The sequence below is a fragment of the Alexandromys fortis genome, unplaced genomic scaffold (genome assembly GCF_014885135.2).
Source record: "Alexandromys fortis isolate MF-2015 unplaced genomic scaffold, M_Fortis_MF-2015_v1.1 scaffold_119, whole genome shotgun sequence".
In the NCBI taxonomy this organism is placed as follows: Eukaryota; Metazoa; Chordata; class Mammalia; order Rodentia; family Cricetidae; genus Alexandromys; species Alexandromys fortis.
Window position 1 is genome coordinate 5,400,678 of NW_026067991.1, and position 23,837 is coordinate 5,424,514.

The window sequence follows — 23,837 nt, forward strand, 5'->3', positions numbered from 1 at the left end:
AGTCCCAGACGGGAGTGTGGATGCCGCTGCAGAAACGGCCCAGTAGGTAACCATGGCTGAGGAGCCTCTGTTCAGCTTCGGTTACTGACGGTCTCTGAAAATCTTTCCTCTCTGTGGAGAGGCCAAAAGGGCAGAGCTTCAGGGCCAGGAGCCCCTGGGCCAGCCCTGGGCTTACCACTCCCCTGAAGGGAGGGTCGAACAGCACGGCATTAGTGGCCATGCATGGGTGGAGGAGTCTGAGCCTGCCTTCCCTGCTCGGTGGTTCTTCCCATCTGCTGGTGTCACCAGCAGCACAGAAGGCAATCGGCAGATGTTCCTGGTCTCACTTCATTTCCATAGATTTACAAGCATCCTCGTACGTGTTACTGAGAAATCGGGTGTAAATCCTATTTTAAGAATGTAGAAAAGCCTGCTTGTCTACTTGAAGAACGCTTAGGAAAGTCCTTTAGGGAAGCGGATGGCAATCACCCTTCCTGTAACCCTTGTGCCGGTCGGTGTTCATGGGTTTCTGTGGCCATGCCTGTCACTTATGCTCTCACTCCCATAGCCTCCTGTGTATCTCGTGGACACCCTCTTACTCACGGACAGACATCGTCACCCTGGCCAGAGCCCGTCGCTTCTCTCCTTCCTCTTTGCTGCACACTCATGGTCCCCGATTGTTCCTTCCTGACACTGTGGATGGAGCACTGGCTTAGTGGTGACATTTACTGGCAACCCCCCCCCAGATGACTCTCTGGGTACCAGGAATGTGATGGCTGGGTGGGAATACCTGTGGTGGGTGTGACAGGTAATGTCCACCAAAGGTGTCCCTGGCTTGATCTCAGAAACAGTGAGATATCACCTTACCTAGCAAATAGGACTTAACAGAAGTGATTCAGTTTAAGGCTTGGGAGTGAGGAGTCTTATGGGATTCCCTGGGCGAACCGTATATAATCTGAGTCCATGGAAGTAGAGGGCCTTTCCAGGCTATGACTCAAAGCAGTAGTAACAGTGCAAGAGTGGGTAGGGAGCGGTGAAGTTCCTGGCTCTGAAGCTGGAGAGTGGTTGGCTCCTTCGGAGCTGCAAAAGGCCTCCAGATCCAGCCTCCAGATCAGGTTACAGCAGGAATCAAGCCCTGTGGGACCTGAGATGGACTCTAACCCATAGAACTACAAGATACTAAGTTCCTAATTCTGTGATGATTTGTCTAGGCCGCAGCAGGAAAGGAATCCATTGGGCACTTGGCCTCCCGCCATGGCCATGCTAGGGACAGACTTGCTTAGAATTCTCCCCTGCCTTTGTCTCTCGGCTTCACTCCATCCTGGCCAGATGGCTAAATTGTGATGGGCAGTGGCGGGGACTAGCTTCATTTATCCAGGGGTGAGTGTGCCCCAGGAGAGGAAGAGGGGATGACAGTAGGCGCCAGACCGTGGGGTGAGCAGAGAAAGAGCTCACTATCCAGAGGGGAGGCCATCTCACACACCTCCAGAAACCTCAAACCAGCATATTTTAGGAATCACGATATTTTAATTAAAAAACATCATTTTATTTTATATGTATGGGTATTTTGCCTGTATGATGTCTGTGCACCAAGTGCATGCCTGGTGCCCATGGAGACCAGAAGGGGCACAGATTCCCTTGAACTGAAGTTACAGATGATTGTGAGCTGACTTGTAGGTTCTAAGAATTGCTGGAAGAGCAGCCAGTGCTTTTAACTACTGAGTGGTTCCCTCCAGAGCCAGAAGCTAATATTTTTAAGAAATTATTGTAACAGGTATAGAACATAAAATCTATTACCTTAACCATTTTTAAGCCTAGGGGTCCACAGTATCAATGCCACTTCCCCTCGCCACCGTCCATCTCCAGAACCCCCTTCCTTCTTGTAAACGCTCCCCACTTAGGGCTCACTAGGTCTCCTTTCCTCTCAGCCCCTGGCAGCCACCTTCCTTCTCCCCATCTCCATGAATTTGACTGTTGTAGGACCCTCGTGTAAGTGGAGTCACGTGATCTTCTCTTTTTATCTTAGCTCGTCTCCCTCAGCATCATGTCTCAAGGCTCGTTCATGCTAATGAGTTTCCTTCAGCACCTCCTTTCTTTTTAAGGCTGAAGATGAGCCCAGTTTGTACCAATCGTAGTTTGTCTAAACATTCATCTATCTAATGATGGGCGCTCGAGCTGCTTCTCCATTGTGGCTGTTGTGATTAATGCTGCTCCAAGCATGTTGTGACAGACAGACAGACAGACAGACAGACATCTATACTCTCAACAGATACCTCCAATCCTGCTTCCAACTCTCTCAGGAGATACCCAAAAGTGGACTTGCTTGGTCATATGATAATTCTATACTTAGTACTTAAAACAAGAGTTCTCACAGGGGTCACCTATCAGATATCCTGCCTATCACATATTTACATTATAATTCATAACAGTAGCAAAATTACAGTTATGAAGTAGCAATGAAATAATTTTATGGTTGGGGATCACCACAACATGAGGAACTTTATCAAAGTTGTTCATTTATTAAAGGAAGGTTGGGAACCACTGACTTAGGAGAAAGAACCTGGCTGTTCCGTTCTCTTCCCACCCCCTCATCTCAACCATAGGTAAGGGTCCAGATTCAGGGGCATCCACATTGTTGTGCTACAGCCAACACCCATCTGCTGGAGTTCTTTCAATGACAGAAGCAACCTGGCAATGGAGGGGAGGATCAGGAGTGGGCTCTGTCCGCTAAGGTCTGTGTTCAACAGATGAATCCGTGCTGGGGAACCCAGCAAAGTCCAGGCTTTCTGCTGCATTCGAATCTGTTTTTGAGCAGTGGGCATGTTTTCAAATGCAGTTCCCATTTCCTTCAGCCTGGGAACATCTGATAGCAAAATGTTTTCACAGAGGGCGCTTGCCCATAGGGAGGGGACAGGCGGCTGCTCTAATGAGTAGATAAGCGGGATGCGTGTTTGGCAATGTCCTTAGCATTTAATTCCAGTAATTAAAGTAGGCAAGCCTCCTTTGTTTTCTTTTTCCTTGCAAAAACAATGAAACATTACAGGCTATTTGGGGAGCGGGGAATGAAACCCTACTCAGCATCACAATGCCACCATCACTGTCCCACTTGGGATACTGATCCATGCAAGGCACAAACCCAACCCGCTCTCCACCTGATCCCTCTAAGCCGTGCTGCACCCCCATGAGGTGCCTTGACCCATGACCTTCTCCCTCCTACGACAGAACCATGCATCTGGTCCACCTTCATCTCCCCCCCCCCCCAGGGCTTCCTCAAGATGATCACACTTGAAGCATGGCGTTACATGCCTGCAATCCTAGCGATAAGAAGGTAGAAACAGGAGGATAAGGAATTCTAGGTTATCCTTGCCTACATAGCAAGTAAAGGGCAGCCTGGGCTACATAGGTCTGTCTCAAAACAAAGAAACAAACAAGCTTTTCCCTCTTTTGTTTTCCTAAATGATGTAGACACTTTCTGTGGCTCTTGTTTTCAGGTCTGACCTGTAGTTGACTCATTCAGAGGAGTAAGTCCAGGGTCCACATTCACAGGGTAAATGAACTTCAGAACATGTTGAGGAGGGTACCCCTGGAGTCGCCTGGGCTCCACTCACGGGGCTCCAGCAAATGCCATACCCAAACACCTGTGCCGTGTGCTGAGGGCCAGCTGTAAAGCCTGGCTGTCTGAGTTTGTGTCTGCTTTCTCCTGGTTTGGGATTTTCCGAATTACTCGTCTGTGCCTCTGTTTCCGCATCCAGGCAATGGGAATGAACATTAATCTGCCTGGTCCATAAAGTTATGTGGATTAAATGGTGTGTCATCGAGAGCATGGTTACATAACACTGTCGTGGTGGTTTTTTGTTTTTCTGAGTCTGGTTCTGCCACTAGCTCTCTACCTAGTCTTGGAGGGCTGGACATGCCCTCAGTTTCCTCCAAAGCCTCAGTTTTCCTGGAGCTAAAGCCCCGCGTTGAAGCCAATGACCTGTGAGAGTTTCATACGCTAAGCAGTGTGAACTCTGTTCCTTTGGGGTGTTTGATCGCAGTTGGAAGGTATGGGGAGGACTGCACGGATGACTCTGAAGTTCATGCGGGACAAATGGACAACTTGGAGGTTTCTAGGACCCTGGGAGAGAAATGCAGCCGCTACCTTGCAGCTCCTCACGCTGCTGAATGCAGAGGGGAGGCTGAGGTCAGTCAAGGAGCTTGCTATTGGGAGCATGTTAGAGGTGAAGGAGGGGGATGCTTCCCAGACCCTCACTCCCCCGGTTCAGAGCTGAAAAATGCTGTGGGCCCTCCCAGCCTTCAGCAGCTGTTCTTTGCCTATCTGGACCCAACCTTCCCTCTGGGCCACTGGGGCCCAGAGGGCCCAATTGAGAAGAAAGGAGAAAATCCGTATCCAATCTGTTCTATTCAGAGCAATGGATGGAATCTGCATCCCAATGTTACCTTTGTGTGAGTTTGGCCAAACTGGGCCCCCCAAGTGGTGAGCGATGTGTGGGTGGAGAGATGCCTCCCATGTCTGGCAGAGAAGCACACAGCTGAGTATTTGGTGGCCTGCGCAGAGTGTGGGAATGAGGGGCAACCTCACACCTTTGCCTGCTGCCAAACCACAGGCCAGGGGACAGTCTCCTTCACCCCGCCCTCCCCTGCCCCGTTTCTTCTTTTCCTTTCCTTCTCTTTTTCTCCTCCTTTCTGGGGCAGGCAGCCAAGTGGAGATTTTGAATGGCAGCAGAGAGAGGGGTGGAGTTGGATGTTGGGCCTGAGCTCCTCCTGGACAGGTCTTAGTGGAGCTGAGGGGGCAAACGTCTCCTTAGCTGATCCCTTAGCTTGGCACCTGGCTTGAGGCCTGGGCTGGGGGAGGCATCCAGGTGGCTGTCAGCCATGGCTGGGGGTCTGCACTCTGCCCCGTCCATCTGGCACCCCTGGCATTTGTTCCTCCGCCCTATGCTCAAGACCTGGATAAACGAACTCCTGCAGCCCGAACTCGCAGGAGGCTGATTTGTAGCAGGAATCAGCTTAATAATTTATAGCTAGAAAATGCTCTCCTTGGGAAAAAAAAAAAAGAAAGCCAACTCAGGAAACCAAATTAGACTCTGCAGGCTGCTGAGAGCGCGTGGAACCAGGGCTGCGGAGTGTGCCTACAGGCCTGGGACTGTGCAGGCTGCTGAGAGTGCATGGAACCAGGGCTGCAGAGTGTGCCCACAGGCCTGGGACTGTGCAGGCTGCTGTGGAACCAGGGCTGCAGAGTGTGCCCACAGGCCTGGGACTGTGCAGGCTGCTGAGAGCGTGTGGAACCAGGGCTGCAGAGTGTGCCCAAAGGCCTGGGACTGTGTCCTGGACGGAGGTTGACCAGGACTCCCAGTTCTATTGTTAACAGTGATGGGACCTTGGGCGGGTTCCTCGGCCTCGGTAAGTTCTTTTCTCCCAGCCAGTTGAGCAATGGGCATCTTGAAGCTTTCTGACAAAGTCGCCATACGATCTTACATGGTAGGAGCTCCCTACATTCTCTCTGGAACATGGTCTGTACATTCTAGCCATTTTGGTTCAAGTCCTTATCTTTTGAGTTGAGAATTGATTTTTTCTTCTTTGATTTTGCTCCCCTGCCCCATTCAATGAAAAAAAAAAAAGGTCCTTGCTTGGTCTATGAAGTTTCTGCACCCCTGTAAGTCTTTCCGCCGACCCAGCAATCCAAATCAGACCAAATCAAGCCAAATTAGAAAAGGCCCAGGTTTAATGGAAAAGATGCTCCCGATGATTTTCCAGCCCCTCCCCCTGACCCCGAGAGGCGACAGGAAAGAATAACCTGAAAACCACATATCTGTTTGGGGGGGGCAGTTTAAATACCCTGTGGGAGTGGTCTTGGGCATCTCTGAAGGAGCGGGGGGGTCATCATTTGGCAGGCTTTCTGAGATGCAACAGGGTTTGGAGAGAGATAAGGGAAGGGGCTTGGGGTAGAACTTCCACCAGAACATTCCAGACTCTTTGGGTATATGGACGCCAGGGGCTGGGGTGAAGCTTCTACCAGAACAGTCTGGGAAACCCTCAGCAGCAGCCATTTGAGGGGTCCCAGTGCTACTGTTTGGGGGCAACTCTGTGGCCATTATGCCTGTCAAGGCCTCTGGCCTGAGCTTCCAGCTTCATTTCCCTTGTCTCTGGTGGGTGTGGAAGCCCCCAGATTCACAGTCCTCCAGGTATAGGCCTGGGCTCTTTAGGGGGCAAGGTGCTAATTCCATTTCTTAGAGTTGTCTGTGACAATGGCCTAACCCAACCCCCTCCACCTGTCTCCTGGCTTCCTGAAGTGCCAACACGACCACATGCTTGCATTGTCCCCAACCGCTGCATCTTCCTGAGAGCACAGGAATCTCCTGAGACTTAGGGTTCCCCTCAAGAAGTGTCACGATGGCCTCTGACTTCCTTTCCAGACTCCTCTCCCTCTGTCCGCGTCTCCAGCCTCTGTGGGTTATCTGAGGATGTCTGGAATCAAGTCTTTACCTGCGCTGTCCCAGCTGGTGTCTTCTTGGCTCCTGGTGACTGAAGCACTCTACCCTGTGTTCCTCCAGGCCCCACTGAGCTCAGCTTTCCGTGTTGGGTATTACAGCATCCCCTGCTTTCAGTGTCCCAGGGTGTCTTGTACTTCACGGACATCCCAAGCTGCTTCTGCATGCTGACTGTCTCTCTACCCATGCTCTGGCTTCCTATGTAAATGGTGGAAGATAATTGGGACCCCAATTGCTCCCCTCTTCATTTCCAATGGAGCCAGGGATGAACTTTGCTCCTACGATGGTCTGGGTAGTTGACTATGGCAAGCTGAGAAAGGCAGAAAATGCCTACTGGGGTTCTGTCTACATTCTGGGGGAGTCCTAGTGGAAATGCATGTTCTGTCCTTTTCCCTCTCCTCCTTCACCCTGCACTAAGGGCAGAGGTCCATCTAACTAAGCTCCCAATGGCGCTGGCCATGGCCCTCTGCCCTTCCCTTGTTCTCCACTATCCCTGTAAGAGTCCACTCCTCCACTGTTAAAACTCGTCTTTTACAGTATTTGCCGAGCACACAGGCACTGCCCAAATCCTGAAAAAGTGGGTGCTGGCATGGGTGTGTGCTCTCTCTCATATACACCAGCCACTACTTACCGCCAGGTACCATCAGAGTGACCCCATAGAGAGCCCCCATGGGAAATGGGGGCAGCTGTGCGAGTAAAGGCAAGAGAGACACTGGACAAGAATGGAAAAAATGCTTTCTTCCTGGCTCAGGGTTTCCCAAAATAGAAGGAGTCAGATGATGTGGTACCTCCGTTCACATTTCGCCACTCCTAGAGCACCGTCTCATAGACACCATGCAAGCCCAACCTGGAGACAGGGTGGAGACCAGCTTCTGTGTCCCCTTCTCCGGCCAGCTGTCAGGCCACTGTCTCCATCCTTTGGGGACACCTTTCCTTTCTCCTGCCTGTGTCGTGTGGCCTCTCTCACCCTCATGATCCAACCACAGGGCCTGGCACATAGGAAATGTTTGGTCAGGTACACAAATGACAACTAGCTAAATGTTCTAGACCTGCGGTTCTGAGCCTTTAAGACAGTGCCCCATGTTGTGGTACCCCAAAACCAAAAATTATTTTCGTTGCTACTTCATAACTCTAACTTTGCTACTGATATGAATCGTAATGTAAATATCTGATATGTGTGTGACTCTATGAAAGGATCTGTTGACCCCAAAGAGATTGTGACACACAGGTCTGCTCTAGAGTTTGTAGAAGTGTTTCATAAGAGGCCTGCCCTGGGCTAACCTTCATTCTTGGTGCTCTCTAAGGTGAGGCATGTTTACCCTTATTTACAAGTAATGAATTTAGATCCACACCTAGAGCTGGCAGCTTTCCAAGCTCAGGGATTTCCGTAGTGCTGTGCAACCTGCAGAAAAATTAGACGGCCTCTTGCTATGCTCTGCTGGAAAATCTCTGTTATCCTTTTACCATCAGATCAGATGCGTATTAGAAGCGGAAATTCCTATCTGCCCTGAAAACTTTGGATTTTAAGCTTAGGGAGCCAAATTGTATTTGGGTGGTAATGGTGTTTATCAAATGCTAATTGAGACCTGGAAAGCAAGCTCTTGAACAATCTCACCTCTAATAACAATACTGGTAAGACTCGCCACTTACACAGCACTTACTCTGTGGCAAGTGCCCATTAGATGGAGTAATGCATTTAACATTTGCAACGATTCTGACGGATAGATGTTACCTTTCCCCATTTGACAAGTAAAAAAGCAAGAGGCACAGAAATGCAAGGTCAGGGCAGAGCAGGTGCAGAGCTTGCATGTGGTCTTAGGTATGACCCCCAGAACCTGTGGAAGAGGCCTGGAGGTCAGCAGAGGGGGCTGATCCTTTGCCATCCACCTGGCTTCCACTTCCAACACCACCCTCCTTGGCATGAGGCTAAGAGGTGCTAACCAGCTGTAGGTGGCTCCAGGAGCTCTGTGCATCCTGTATGAGCCAGGTGGGAAGAAGTGGTCCCCACATGCCCATCAGTGACTTCCTCTTCTTCATCATTGGTCACCTATCTGCAGGACTGTGCCCCAGCCCCACAGCCACGCAGAAACTGCTGTAAAGGAAGTCGACACAATGGGCCATGTCTGTGACCAGTTTAAGTGAAAATCAGCAGGACTTCGGAGAGGAGAGATGGCTCAGTAGTTAAGAGCACTAATTACTTTTCCAGAGGACCCGTGTTCAATTCCCAGCATCCACATAGAGGCTTACAACTGTCTGTAACTCCAGTCCCAGTGCATCGGATGCCCTTTTCTGATCCCCTCTGACATGTACACATACCTACATGTAGGCAAATCACCCTCACATAAAAATAAATCTTTGAAACTGGGGTGTAGCGAGGGGTGGGTCATGAAAGTAGAATGTCATCAGGTCTCAGGAAGGGGCTAGAACTGGGCACTGGGAGGCTGCTGGCATCTCCATGAGTCTCTACTGTCTGCGTCTCCTGTCACTTCAGTGTCTTCAGATTGTCCTCACCTACAAGTCAGGCAGAAGGTGGCCACACTTTCAGGACCACATTTCAGATTCCTCTGCAAAGACTGAGTTGACCCAGTTACCAAATTGCTATAGGAGAGTTCCTTATTGGTCTGTTTTGATCACATGACTGCTTTGACATGAGCAACTGTGGCTAGGGTGAGGACTACATGGTCCATGTAGGGCTGGGGGAGGGTCTCCCTTTAGATGCCCGGATAATTGCCAAATATATGAAATTTGCCTCCACCAACCCGCAAAGTATCTAGAACTCAGCTCCAAAGGTCTGACGGGGGAGCACTCTGTGCTGTGCCCACTACTTACCCCTTTTGGTATGGCACCCCATTCTGCTGTAGCTTATCAAGCCCTTGCTTGTTGCACTCTGTTTTGACTGTCAGTACCCCACATTCCGGCCCTTTCCTTTTTGTGCCTCAGAACCTGGGTTGCACCCCTCTCTGGCTCTACAGGCCCTCTAAAACAGGGGAAGAAGGCCAAAGTAGAATAGGCTTGTGCAGGAGCCCCTGTGAGCCCCACGGTCAGGCCCAGGCTTTTCCTGTAGCCTCCTGATGTGTTTCTGCATGCCTTTGAGTGACCGGAATATGTGCTGTGTGAGTGGCCACAGGCCCCCCTCTCTGTCTCCTCCTTCTCCTGGAGGCCCAGACTCTCCCATTGCCTACCTCCATCGTGTCCTGCCCCTGAATTACAGGTGTATTGTGCCGGGCCCAGGTGAACAGTGTGACTTTGATCTAGCGGTCATCCATTCAGGAAAGACTTAAAGAATAAATTTTCATAAAAACCATAATGAGAATGCAACTTCTGCTATAGAATTTGGGGGCTTTAGGGCCTGGGGACTAGAGTAGAGAAGAACCCAGGATGCGTTTCTAACCTAGGCGCTTTGGACACAAAATCTGGCCACAGAGAACGCCAGGCCTGGGAGCTGAGGGTGTGATCTGATCTGGGCCTGAGGCAGAAGTGTGTAGGAGGGGAGTGGGGCTGGCAAGGGTGACTGTGTTACTTACATTCCTCGATGTGCCCAAATACCCAACAAAGGCTATCTTCTGCCGCACAGTTCATGGGCTACACTGGCTGGGGACCAAGTGTTCAAATGTGTGAGTGAGGGGTGACAGACATGGAAGATTTCACATTCAGACCTAACAGTGGGATTAGGATGGGTCTGGTCATGCTGTCTTAGACAGTCTTAGAGCTGATGGGAGGAAACGCGTGTGGGCTGTGAACTGGGTATCCCTAATGAGCAGCCCCCTCACCCCCAGAAAACAGGTGGCACTATCCCGCAGGGGAAAAGGGTGGCATCTTAGCCAAGCTTGCAGAGGTGTGGGAAGAAGTTTAGAAAGCCGGGGTAGACCCGTAACCAAGGCTGTGGTGCCCCTTTGGTTCTGATGGGAGAGGGCAGGCCATGGTTTAGACACCCAGAGGCAGAGGAACAGGGTGGGTGCCCTGACCTGGGTGGCGGGAGTGGGTGAGAGGGAGGGAAGGGAGGTTGCAGACACATCCACTGCCTTCTCCTTCTTGTGCCTTGGCCAGACTCACTTGGCAGTGGGGTGCCCTGGATGGAGTCCCTGCAGTGCCCATTGTGCACGGGGAGAGAGGAGGAGTGGCAGGGAGGAAGAGAGTAGATTTGGAGGTGACAGCCGTGGGTGTCACCACAGTGTCAGAGGGCAGAAAGGGTTCTCCGTGCTGCCCCACCTCCAGACACATCGCATCATGCTGGTTTGCTGTTGGCTCTGTTGCAGCCAGGCCTTTGAGAATGCTGACTCGCTAATCCTCACAGTGCCGGTAAAGCTGATATCGTCACCGCCACCCCCAGTCTGGGGAAACCAAGGCAGAGAGGGGCTAAGTTGTTATTTTTCCTCCAATCACACAACCTGCTATTTGACCCTGGTATTTTGCTTCCTAAGAGTGGGCCCCACACCTTGATAACTGTTCCTAGACTATGTGACCCGTTGGAAGGGCTGAGGACCAGCCTGGGGGATGGGTACTGCAGGCACCAGGGATGGAACAGCCCTGAATGAACGCCTAGGAAACCCACCTAGTTTAGCACTGAGGAGGACGGTCTTGTGACTGCAGGAGGAAGGGTGAAGAACTTCCTCCCTCCCCCAGGGTCTCTGCTGGAAGCTAGAAAAGTGCACCTGTGTGTGCCAGTGGGGGAGGGGATCCGGAAGGGCTAGGAGACCCAGTTCTCCCTGGCGTATGGAACCCGCAGTGCCAGCAGGCACCTGCTGGGTCTGTGCTGCTTCCCTCCAGCTGTGCAGCAGTTCAGCCATGATGTGCTCTCTTCATCCGTGTCTGCAAATAGTCGGGAAGAATATCATCCTACCTGGGCTAGGAGCAAAGGTCCCAGGGCAGAAGGAGCCCCAGGGACCCCTCTCCTCCGACATCCACCTGCTCAGACAGTTACCTTCAGGATCCCTCACCTAGGTTGGTCCAGGAGAGGTGATGCTAAGCCACTGCCTTCCTGGTCAGCGGTCCAACCTAATTCATTTCACTCTTTTCCACAGCTTCATAGTACTCCACCGCAGACACACAGACAACTTGTTTAAAAAGCGCCTGTTTCTAACTATTTGCCTGTTTTTTTTTTTTGTCCTTTTGTTGTTTCTGAGAACGCCACGGAGAATTATCTTGTACTTTCTGCTCATGCAGATGCCTCTGTGGTCTATTTTCGCTTCTCAGCTATGTGCTGCGAAGGAGCATGTTTGACGTCTCAATTTACAATCTGTTGCAGATGGATGCTTACCTACAATTCAATAACAGTAAATTACTAGAGAAATGAATTGAAAAGCAACGTGCAAAATACAAGCCTAAATGTCTTTGTCTTTTCTCTTTGTTTTATGGCGCCGAGATGGTTGGCTAGGGCCTCGCGTGTGAATGCCATAACTCTACCACTGAGCCACACTCCCAGACGCAGACATTCGATTATTAGAGTCGACGTCCATAAAAATTACTCCCATTGCCATTTGGGATTTTAAACACTAACTTCTAAATGTCTGCATCTGTCTTACCATGGAGTTATTGCTGTGTGAGACTCAACGCTGGTCCATGCATCTCACATTGAGAACCACAAGCCTAGCGTCCTGTATTAGGCTGGTGGGTCAAAGGGCAAATGTGGGGCTCTTTTACCAGTTACCCAGGTTCCCCTCCAGAGGGGTTGTGCCATTTGACATGCACCAGGTAGAACAGGTTAGGGTGCTTTGTTTCCTCACAGCCTCTTCAGGAAGGAGGGCTGTCTGGCTCGAATCTGAAGTGCTATCTATGCCAGGCTGAGTGTTAATTTGCGTTGGTTTGGGGGTGTGAGAAAGAGTGTTATTCAGATTTTAAGCCCTATTTGGATTTATGTCCTTTACCCATTTTTCTACGGAACTGCTGACCATTCTCTTCTAGGTTCCTAGGCGTTCTTTGCATATCTGGGAATATTATCTCCTTGTCTATTATCAGAATCACAGATATTTTTTCAAGTTTTTCAGTTGCCTTGTGTGTGTTCATGTGTGTGCACGAGCACTCATGTTCATGTGTGTGTGCAGAGGCCACAGGCTGACCTTGGTGTCTTTTCTAAGGAGCTGTCCACCTTGTCTTTTCAGACAGAGTGTTTTATTTGTCCTAGATCTTCCCACGTAGATTATGTCTATTATCCAGCAAGCCCCAGGGATCAGCCTGTCTCTGACGTCCCAGCATGAGGAATACAAGCCTTCAGCCTTTCTTATTTGGGCCCTTGAATCCATCTCAGGTCTGCAGGCGCTTTACAGACTGAGCTATCCCCACCCCTTAAGAGAGAAGATCTCATTATGTAGCCCAGGCTAGCCACAGATCTTCAATCTTCCCGCCTCAGCCTCCTGGGATTGCAGATGTGACCACCATGAGTGCCTTCTGTCATCAGCCTTTTGATATTATCTTTAGTGGCAAGGAAATTACACTCCCCTGCAGATGCTTACACTTTCAGTGACTTCAAGTTTGTCAAGATTTTCTCTGACGATGTCTAGATTTTGTTGTAGGTTTTCACTCCAAGGTCCGAAGGATTCTGTTCAGATTTTCTTCTAGTATTTTCATGACTTTACCCTTAACACACGAACTTTGAATTCAATTTGAAATTTTCCTGACATAAAATGTGAGGTCAGAATTGAACTTGAGAGGCTAGAGAGGTGGCTCAGCAGTTAAGAGCACTGGCTGTACTTCCAGAAGACCTGGCTTCAATCCCAGCACCCACATGGCGGCTCACAACTGTCTATAACTCAAGTTCCAGAGGCTCTGACACCTTCGCACCAGTGCACATAAAAAATTATAAAAAAAATTGGACTTGAACCTGAGCTTTTCTTTATCCACAGGATTACCCACTGGCCCCAGGTCCATTTATTAAATGGATCCCACCTTTATCATTAAAGCTAATTTTAAAGCGTTTGGAATCATAACAGAAAAGGTTCTATAATTTGTCAATTTTGTCCAGAATACCATTACAAGGGAAATTAGCTTTCAAGATATGATCTATAACTTTGCATTATTAGAGCAGAGTAACATAAATACAATATAAATGTATTTTTAAAAAACCCTCTGGAGCCGTTGACAACCCTGAGGAAACAGACAGAAGCAGGCATTGATGGAAGGAGCACTTGATGAGACTGAGTTTTTCCCTGCAGGTCTTTCCCCTGGCCGGCCGCCAGGAGCTAAGGCGGCAGAGGGGCCCACCATGGTTGTCCCAGGACCCCTGGCTGTCTCGCTGTTGCTGCCCAGCCTCGCCTTGCTGGTGTCCCACCTCTCCAGCTCCCAGGATATCTCCAGTGAACTCAACAGTGAACAGCAGCTATGTGCCCGGAAGGAGCACCCCATCGTGGCCTTTGAAGGTGAGAGCGCCCCCATTGTCCTGGAGGACTTGGGTCAGTCCTTGGGAGTGCCTTCCAGGTTGCCTGAAGCCCTTCCTGTAGGTCCTGAGACCCTTCTTGGGATAGCTGTCTTAAGGCCAGGCAGCAGTGGGCTGGAGAGCTCTGATGTCTCCATAACATAGATAATTTACTCGGGTCTGTCACCCACGCCTACCCCAGAGCAGTTATTGGCTTTCAGTGAGCTCTTTGGATGGATTATGAAGTTAATGGATGTCCTAGTGGGAGTGACTCAGATTTGCTTGGTGGTCTCAGCTTGGGAGATTCTCAGAACACAGGCTCCTTTTCCTGGCTTCTCTGAGGGCAGGAGGAAGATGACTCACTCGTGAGGAAGAGCCTAGAAAATTTCAGGGGGCGTCCTTTTTGCTCTAAGTTGGCTGCAGGGATGCCTGTCGTTGGAGTCCTGGGAACCCCCAGCAGAAGGGGCCCTGGTGACTCATAACTCCTTCACTTGTCAAGGGAGAGCGTGGGAGTGTCCTACTAAAGGGTTTCCCAATCTTGGATTCTCACATCCCTGGATGTATTCCATGGGGTCCGCAAGTTCTCCAAAATTTCTAAAATTAGGACAGCTAAATTTGATGATAACCAGAAAATAAAACACCAATCCCAGAGAGGCCCGGATGATCTCGCATGACCTGGTAATCCCTGGTCACAGTCATACTCTGGGAACTGCCTACGTGGGCTCACACTGGGATCTGCAGACGAGATGACAGCCCCCCCCCCCCGGTTCTTAATACTGACTGACAGTGGCTTGGTCCTTCCTTATACTGACACATATGGGGTAGGGTGGGCAGGAAGAGCCAGGCCTGGGTACTGACGGGACTTGTCAGAGCTGGGCCTCAAGGCCAGTCTCCTGATGTCACTACTGCTAAAAAGCCACCAGACGCTCAGCCTCGCAAGACCTGGCCTGTCATGTGGAGGAAGCAGTATGGAAACTGGAGGGCAGCTTCAGCCCCTGAGTCCACAGCTGGGATGGGATTTGACGGGTAGGATGGGGCTCGTGGACGGGAGGAGAGGCTGGGGCGTTCTAGATGTACAGGCTCCCAGCTGTGTGCTGACTCCCTTCTCAAAGAGGAAAACTTCCAGCTGTCTTCTCCACGCTGACTTGTTTGAGCTGGGATCCTGGCTTTGAAGGCTTAAGTGGATTATAGTAAATTAGCAATGTCTTCAGTGTACAAACCGTGTGCACACCCTCAGACTTCTGATGGCTCCTGGTGGCTCTGAAGGGAAGGAAGAACCAAGTGAGGCGGCAGGGACTGAAGGGATTCGTATTCCTAGGGGTGTCGTCATGCCAGGAGATGCCTGTGACAACTCTTCCTGTAACATTTCCTGTCAGGGACTTTGCTCGGATGATAGGGGTCCAGCTGACCCAGAGGGGGCCCCCCCTCCCCCTTGTCAGCTGGTCTGTATGGGGCACCAGGCTGAAGGGGAGATGGGAAAAGTGGAGTTGGGTTCTGAGTTCCTGAGTTTCCAGTGAGCAATTTTTAATCACTGTGTGGGAATTGAATGCACCTGACTGTCCACCCCACCTTCTTACAGAATGAGGGACTCGGCAACATCGCCACTATACTAACAAGTTTGGGTTGTCACATCCATTCACAAAATTAGTGTGTGAGTGTGTGTGTGTGTGTTTGTACGCACGTGCTTGTGAGCATTTGTATGTATGTCTCCCTGGGGACCCGGGTCAGGGACTCAGGCATGGTAGGCACCCATATTTTAATGACCCTGCTTGGTGCCAGGCCATGAACAGTTGCTATGGGGCCTCAGAGGCGAGCACGTGTTTTCCTTTGGTGCTCAGTAATTTCCTATTATTCCTCAAAGGTCAGTGCCTCTGGTCCACCAACCCAGCTGACCCCTTAGCAGCTCTGGTTCCTGGGTCTCCTCACATCCGTAGTATAGACAGCACACAGTAGGTTCCATGGGTCAGGAACTGCTCCAGGGAAGTTGTCCGAATCCGGTTTAGTCCCAGCCACTTCTAAGACCCCAGACTTCATACTGCGTGTCTGAGTGAGCCACGGGCCTCCCACCTTGCAGCTGTGAGCTGCCTTCTTCAATCCCCAGACACCTGACAGATCTGTGAATAACCCCCGAGCATCCACAGGCATCGGGCAGTTGCAGAAGCCGACTGGAGGCCTTTTTGTTTTATACGGTTTAATTTCCTTCTGTGGGTTCCTTTTAAGGAGGCCCACCTGGGTTTCTCTTTGGCCTGTGTATTATTCCGTTTGCCACAGCATGTCCTTTCTAGATGGCAGGGAGAAGCCAGCCTGGCGTTAACACTGGCGGTGGTTAATCCACAAAGTGGGTAATTGAATTGACTATAATTAAAATCACGGGCGCGTCATGGAGAATGTCATTTTTCTCTTAAAGTCGCCGTCCAAAGCCTCCGCTGCACACGGAGCGCAGAACGTGCTTGGTGTTTTAAAGCCTTCCCTCTGGTCCCCTTTGCCTGTTTAATAAGAGGAGGCTGGCTCTCTTCCTAAGGCCTCCCCAGGATCGCGGCACTGTGCCCAGCCCGGTTCCCCTCCACTTGACTGTGTGAGTTCCTTCAGGGCTGGGGGAGAGGGACACAAGCTGAAAGAGGCCCCCACTGTCACCTCAGTGTCATAGAAGCCTAGACTGTTTTCTCCTTACCTCTCCCCACTGAGAACAGACCCGAAAGGAGACCCAGCTGAGTCCTTAGGCAGTGTCTGCGACAGTCAGCCCAACTCCCTCCTATTTTGCCGCCTTCACCTGAAGTGCCCTGCCCACGGAGAAGTGAGGAGTTAAAGGACAATCTATTTGCTACTATTAAGGGCCACCTGGTCTGGGGAGGCGCACCCCTGCAGAGTGACCTTAAAATGCAGTGTGACTCGAACCCAGAGCCTGAAGAGGATGTGAAGATAGACCAATCAATCAAGGAGGTCTTCCTGGAGGAGATGTGGAGACAGACCAATCTTGGAGGTCCTCCTGGAGGAGACGCGCACTCCCTGTGGCCCTGGGTCAGCTAAAAACGAGCCCGCTAGACTTCAGACTCCACTCCTTGCGTTGCCCAGATGCCGTGAGACTGTATGACGACGATTCTTGCCAACCCACAGCCACCTGCTGGGGCTTAAAGGGTTCGCTTCATTTTGTTGCAGGATTTCTTCCCTTTTTTTTTTTATCGCGCATATCGCAGTTTTCTGAAAAACATCCAACTCGCAAAACCTCCAGCTCTCCCGGGAGTGATTAAGTGTTTGCCTGTCGTGCAGAAATGAAGGGCCGTTTTTACTCTGTAGTGGAGGGATAATGAGCAATGATTTATATCCCTTGGATCATGCCACACACACACACGCACACACACACACACACACACACTTCTGGGCTCTGGGCGTCGTGTGACAGCTGCTCACAGTGGAGAGAAAGCACAGGGCTTCCCCCTCAGCATCCTCCCGTCTCCCCCGTGCTGGTCGGGCAAGAAAAGTTCCAGTGCTTTGGGTTGACCTGGGAGAAGTGTGTCCAGGAGAGAGACTGCCGGGCAGTTAGCTGGGGAAGTCAGTGGGGCCAGAACCCAAGGTCATAGGAATTGAGACATGTTTGGGGTTTCTGGGTAGGGATCTGAACCCTGACTGGTGTAGCTACATGAAAATACCACTCTAGTTGCCCTGTGGGAAGTGAACCAGAGAGACAGGTCCAGAGGCTGTTGGCAGCCGTCTAAGCAAAAAGGTCAGTGGCCTGCACTGGGGTGAGGTCTGGGGTCAGAGAAGCCAAAGAAGGGGTGGAACCTGGAACCCAGAGGAAGAGCAAACCGATATGTGTTGAGGTGACTGTTCAGGATCTACTGGGGGCTGCGACCCTACTCCACCCCGGCTGCCACTGATCTCTGGGTTGATACTGGTGAAGCTGGAAGCTCCCAACAGTAACAGAAGGTCTCTCTCACCAGATTTGAAGCCGTGGGTCTCCAACTTCACCTACCCTGGAGTCCGGGATTTCTCCCAGCTTGCCCTTGACCCCTCCAGGAACCAGCTCATCGTGGGAGCTAGGTAATGGGGTTCAGGAGATGGGGGAGAGAATAGGAGCACTTGGAATGGGGTAGAGGGAACATTTTTGGGACGAGTGCGCTGTGAACACATTGTTCTCCCAAGTCTCTGTCCTCCGTGCCAGGCCTTGTCTGCGTTAACAACTGTCTATCATGTAGGGAAGTTGTGAGAGCTGGGGGGAAGGGAGCGACCCTCAACCTAGCCATCTCAGCTAGATTCATTCATCAAAAGTTGTTGGGGTAGTAAGAACAAGGACGGCAGCCCTGATGCCAGGATCAGCCCGGTTAGAGGTACCCAGGAGCCCCCTGCTGGCCAAACGGCTGCCTGCTGTCGGGTTAGGTCATATGCTTCTTTTATAAAGGGCTTCATTTCTGTTGTTGGCCCATCTTTGCCCCCACTGTCCAGATCCAGATTCAGAAGGAAAACCCCATCTTACAGGCTTCCAGGCAGAGTGGGAGGAGCTAACTATCACGAATCATTCATTGCCAGCTTTGGAAGCAAGGAGCTTAGAGACAAGGCAGGGTGTCCCTGGGCCAGCTCCACCCATGGCCCCTGGGAACTTGCTGAAAGGTAATACTCAAGTCTTCCCCAGTCTCATGGCCCGGAAACTCTAGGACTAGGTCCCAACCTCGTTTCAACAAGCTTGGAAATGGTCTGACCCAGCACCACACACAGGAAGACACAAGAAGCTTGGGGCTAGCACCAGGCCTCCTAACTCCAGGGCTATGGTTCTGAATTAGCATGACATTCTGGCTCAGCTTGTGCTGGTGAGAAGGATTTTTCCAGGTGACACTATGGAGCTGGTCGCACCTGCCCTTTGGTTCTCCCCCTTTAGTTTGCTATATGAGAAGAAGATGAGTCACCTTCAAAGCTCCGGGCTGCAGTCGGCTGAGCTGGGTCCTTAATCTGGGAAAATTCAACTTTGGAGTCTCAGTTTTCTCTTTTATGGCCAACCTCCCTGAATGCTTAATCTGAGAGCATTAAAAATTTTTCTGAACGAAGTATTAATTTATCATTTTGTTACAGTGTAACATGCCAGCTACAAAAGAATACTCAGTAAGAACCAAGCCACACTCTGCCCCCCACAAGCAGGCCTCTCTAGGTGCTCCCAGCATGCTCTGAGAGGCGGTCTGTACAGATGCAGACAGACCAGAGTATGGGCTTTCTTTCCCAGTAAAGATAGTACTTGTTCTGCTTTCTATTTTGAGAAGGTTGCCCACTCATGCGTAGAGAGATCTCACATCCTTGCTCCCAGGCCTCACTAGATTCAGCTTCATATATATGTATGTGTGTGTGAATGAATATATATGCACATATACGTAATATATAATCTAGAAACTAGTGTTCATGCCATCCTTTCTCCTGACTAAGGTTTTAACAGCCAACACTTCTAGCTGAGTATGTCGACTCACATCTATAATCCTAGCATTAGGGAGGCTGAGGCAGGAGGATCACCTTGAGTTCAAGACAAACCCAGGCTACACAGTGAGGCCTTGTCTCCAAAAATTAAAAAACAGCAAATGAATAGGGCTAGTGAAATGGCTCAGCAAGTAAAGGAGCTTGCTGCCAAACCCGACGATCTGAGTTCGATCCCCAGGACGTACATGCTCCCACATATGCATACCCATACACGTTCACACACACACAATAAATTAAAATATAATAACTACTAAAACCAAGAAACATACATTTTGTTGGATACACCCTATTCCAAGACGTCGCTCTGAACCTCTGAACCTCAAAAGGACGTTTTGGGAAGAATGTACATGCATGATTTTATGTAGCATCTGTGTGATGAATCAGAGGACACATGTAGGACATCACGCAGCAGAATATCTAGTATGTGCAGTAAACCTCACATTCAGAAAATAATCCGGGCTCTACTGTCATCACTCCCGGTTTGTAGATGGAGAAACAGCGACAGAGAGGTCGCCACCTGCCTGTGGCCACACTGTCGCGCTTTGGGTCTCCCATGGAAAGGGTGGTTATGTTTTCTGTCTACATGTTTCCTTCACATAGCTAGAGGCACAGCTTCTCCTGGGTCTTTTCCTAACTCTGCCTATAGATATAGAGGGTGACATTCCGTCATGGACTGGACTAGAGCCAGCGTCCTGAATCCTGGACTCTCTCTGATGCTCCACCCTTTTTTTTTTCTGAGTGCCTTTCCCCCCCTCTGTCTGATTCTCCGCTCTCTCTCCTCAACACCCTTGGCCCTCCAGAATTCAGGCTGGAGAAATGTTTTTATCCATTTATAGCCCGCCTTATTCCCCATGGGATCGGGAGCTGGGCGGGATACAGCAGTTTCCTGCTCATGTCTCCCGGCTCCCCTAAGAGCTGACTGAACTGTTCTGATGAATGATTTTTGATGGGATAAAAATGAATCGAGTGATGCGAGGTTCCCCGTAATTTGTTAAAGCTGTGTGCAGATGCCTGCATTACCTGAGCACACAGCTGGGGCAGAGCCACAAGCTGGAGCCCATCTGTCCCCGGGCCAGGAGTGTGGAGGCCAGGAAGCGCTGCCAAGGACCTGGAGAGGGGGCTGGGAGAGGACAGCGGAGGCTTGGAGCCAAGGTCATGGGCAAGGCCACCCCACCCTAGGCCAGTGGAGAAGCAGCCAAATCATGGAGAGGAATCTTCCAGCCTCAAGTGTCCCATTCCCATCCCTGCCTTCCTTCAGCAGGGCCCCTCCCTCCTTCTCTTTCTGGCCCAGTCTCTTCATTTCTTCTCAGTACAGCTGAGGTGGTCAGAAGTTCCTAGATTAATTATTCCTAAAAAGTTTAGGAACCCGAAGGGAGATGGCCAAAGGCAGATAGAAAAAAAGGAAAGAACGTACTTTGGAAAAACCATGCTACATCTGCTTGTCATCAATAAAACATTTTAATGTGTCTCCACGGGACCATGAAGAAGTCAGGCATGAACTAGTTCTCCATTTTACAGACATAGACATGGAGGCCCACCAGGCCCTGGTAGACAGTGAAGCTTGGAATCCTACCTCTTTCTGCCATGAGCATTCTCAAAGCCTCAACTCTTTGTGCTGATACACTCTGACCCAGTGGGTGTCCCCACCACCCTCGTCACTCTCAAATTCTAAGTCTTGGCCATCTGGCTGCAGAGTTCAAACACAACAGGATCAGTGGTGATGCTGAATTCTCAATGGCATTGGCATCACCACCACCACCACCATCATCATCACCATCATCACCTCTACAACCATCATCATCATTATCATCACAGTAAAGGCTCGTGAGCCACCGGCTGTTATGTGAGAGTGGTGTAGAGGCTGGCAATGCTGTGCTGGATGGGTCCAGGGAGAGCCTGTGGAAAAGGCAAATATAAAGTCATTGGCTAGAGATGAGGCTGCACACAGGGCCCTAGGACCTCTGTGGGAGGCCATCTGCAGCCCTGCAAAAGGTCTTGAGGTTTCAGGTGAACAGAAACAGGCTCCATGAGGTCACAAACTAAACAAAGCCGTTTAGTTGGCAGATAATAACTAACTATATCTTGATTCTAGAATCAGATGGACATGGCCAAAGAGGTTGGCTTTATAGGCAGAGAAGGGAATGGGTGGATGGAGGAAGGGGAGTGAAAACAGCAGAGAGTAGACCAGTCACTTCCCAATTACCTTCCCTGTAAAGTGGGCACAGCAATAGAAGACGAACTGTCGTTAACCTCAGGCAGAGAGAGCAAGCACTTCACTGTCATGGCCATGGAAACTAGCCTGACTGGGAATGTGGCTCTTCTTTTTGTCTAGTTTCTCAGAAGGCCAGTTTTGCTTTAGCGATGAGCATTTGACATGAGCATAGGTGACTCCATTTTGATTTCTCAGTCTGGTCAGCTGGGGCCCCTTATGAGAACTTAGTTCAAAACAATGGAATCCCGTTAGTTCCATTCAACAGTGGCGTCAGGCAATTCCTTCCCGGGTCAGGAACAGATACACCATGAAGTCTGCAGGTAACTCCCAGCTCTTTGATTTACTATTTCTGGGACTTGGGCCATTACACAACCTGCCTCCCGTAAAATGGAATTTCTTATAGCTACTGCCCCGCTGGGTGAAGGTTCATTGAACTAATCAAGGTGAAGTTCTTTCTTGAGGTTGGCTCACCCTAGGTCCTGCAAAGGACATATTCCCAGCACCCCATAAGACCCGGGCTGGGAGGTTGCCTCCCACCTTCCTCCCTACAGAGCCAGAGTGACTGGTGATTTCTGTTCTGTTTTCACAGGAACTACCTCTTCAGACTCAGCCTTGCCAATGTTTCCCTCCTTCAGGTACATTTGCTTTTCTTTCCTTCCTGTGTTTTTTCTGTGTGTGGAAACTGGGGGCTGGGCGGTGCAAATAGCAGGAGACCTGATAGTCAATTGCAGGAGCCCCCTGTTTTTTTTCCTGGTCATGAACTAAAACCCTACTATCAAAGCCACCCCTGGGAGGACTCGTGGAAGTGGGGTGCAGAACACTCTCACATGGAGGTGCACACAGGCCTCATGCATTGTGTTGAGGAGCTGACAAGGAAAGGGAAAGGGGGCACCAGGCTGGAGTGTCCTCCTCCCTGTCAGCTGGGACTGAGGGCTTTGCCAAGATGCAGAACTTTCTACAGGGCAAACAAGGCCAGTGAGTCACTCTAAGTACAAAACCGAAGTCCACAGGAGAGGTCCAGAGTTTGGGCCTCAGGGAAAATGGTGTCTCTGGCTCCTTTCTTAGCTTGGCCTGAGAGATCCTGGTCTACCTTGGCATTTTCATTGAACTGTGATTGATTTATTATCTGCTGCCAAGCAAGGCTCCCCAAGCATAATTCCCTAAGTGCTCTGAGAGGCTTTTTAATGGGACTCCTTGATCCAGAACAGCTATCCCAGATTGAGAAACAGATGCCAAACCATCTCGCCGAGACCAACCATTACAGAGGAAGGACAGCCATTCTTCTTCAAGGAGGAGAGATCTTCCATTGGCCTGCCCCAGGGGCTGTCTTAACAGTCTAGCATCCGCTGGGCACATATTGGCTACCAGCACTGAGCTGGGAGCTTGGGGCATTAGACAAGCAGAATCTCTAACTCCAGGGAAGGATGATGATGGATGCAAGCAGTCTAGTTAGAACTCGGGCGTTAATCAGTGCTGAACTGTTTGGTGTGAGCTTTTGCAGCAGCAATCAGTTAGGGAGGGGGAGACCTCCTTGATAAGCTAGTTTGACCTTCTGGTGTCCTTGTATCCAACCTGGTCCATACTCTCAGTGACTGTTGTGCCAGAGGAACTATCTAAGTGTATAAGGGATCTGCCCATTGGAAAGGAGAGGGGGTTCACAGGAACTCAGGGGGAGTTAAAAGGAAGTGCCATGTATCCATTAATGCATACCTTCCCGAAGCCAACCTGCAATGCATCTGATAAACATTTAATGAATATCTCTAAAGGTCAGGTCTAGTCTATGTATACCATGGGGTGAAGGTGATGGTCTCCCATAGGCTCATGGGTTTTAAACACTTAATGGCTCATTGGTGGCACTGTTTTGGGAGGCTGTGGAACCCTGAGGATATGGTAGCTGAGGATATGGTAGCTGTAAGTCACCTGGGTCTGGACAGCTATAGCATAGTCTTGATCCTGGCCCCATCTGTTTCCTGATCCATCAAGATGGGAGGAGCCAGCGGCTGGAGAGATGGCTCAGCAGTTAAGAGCATTGCCTGCTCTTCCAAAGGTCCTGAGTTCAATTCCTAGCAACCACATGGTGGCTAACAACCATCTGTAATGAGGTCTGGTGCCCTCTTCTGGCCTTCAGGCATACACGCAGAAAGAATATTGTATAATACATAAATAATTTAAAAAAAAAGATGGGAGGAGCCATAGCTCCAGCCTCCATGTCCTCTGCCCTGCCTTCCCCACCAGGATGCCCTCTGGTAAGGGATCAGGAGCCACACACACCCCTTCTTCCCTTAAGTTGCTTCTGCCAGGTCTATGATCACAGTGATGAGAAAAGTCACTAAGGCATGGTGCTCGGCATTCA

The 23,837-nt window shown here is 50.3% G+C and overlaps 1 protein-coding gene across 2 annotated transcripts in view; it reads left to right on the top strand.

Moving 5' to 3' along the window:
* The window catches only part of Sema5b (semaphorin 5B), a 117,754-nt gene that overhangs the window by 65,576 nt on the left and 28,341 nt on the right, over positions 1-23,837 (top strand). For both annotated transcript variants that reach the window (XR_007594949.1, XM_050159889.1), the window contains exons 2-4: positions 13,619-13,822; positions 17,757-17,856; positions 22,074-22,119. Coding sequence is in view for 1 of the 2 variants with exons in the window: in XM_050159889.1 (XP_050015846.1) it covers positions 13,669-13,822; positions 17,757-17,856; positions 22,074-22,119 (300 nt within the window). In the remaining variant the exon portion in view is untranslated. The remainder of the gene's footprint in view (positions 1-13,618; positions 13,823-17,756; positions 17,857-22,073; positions 22,120-23,837) is intronic.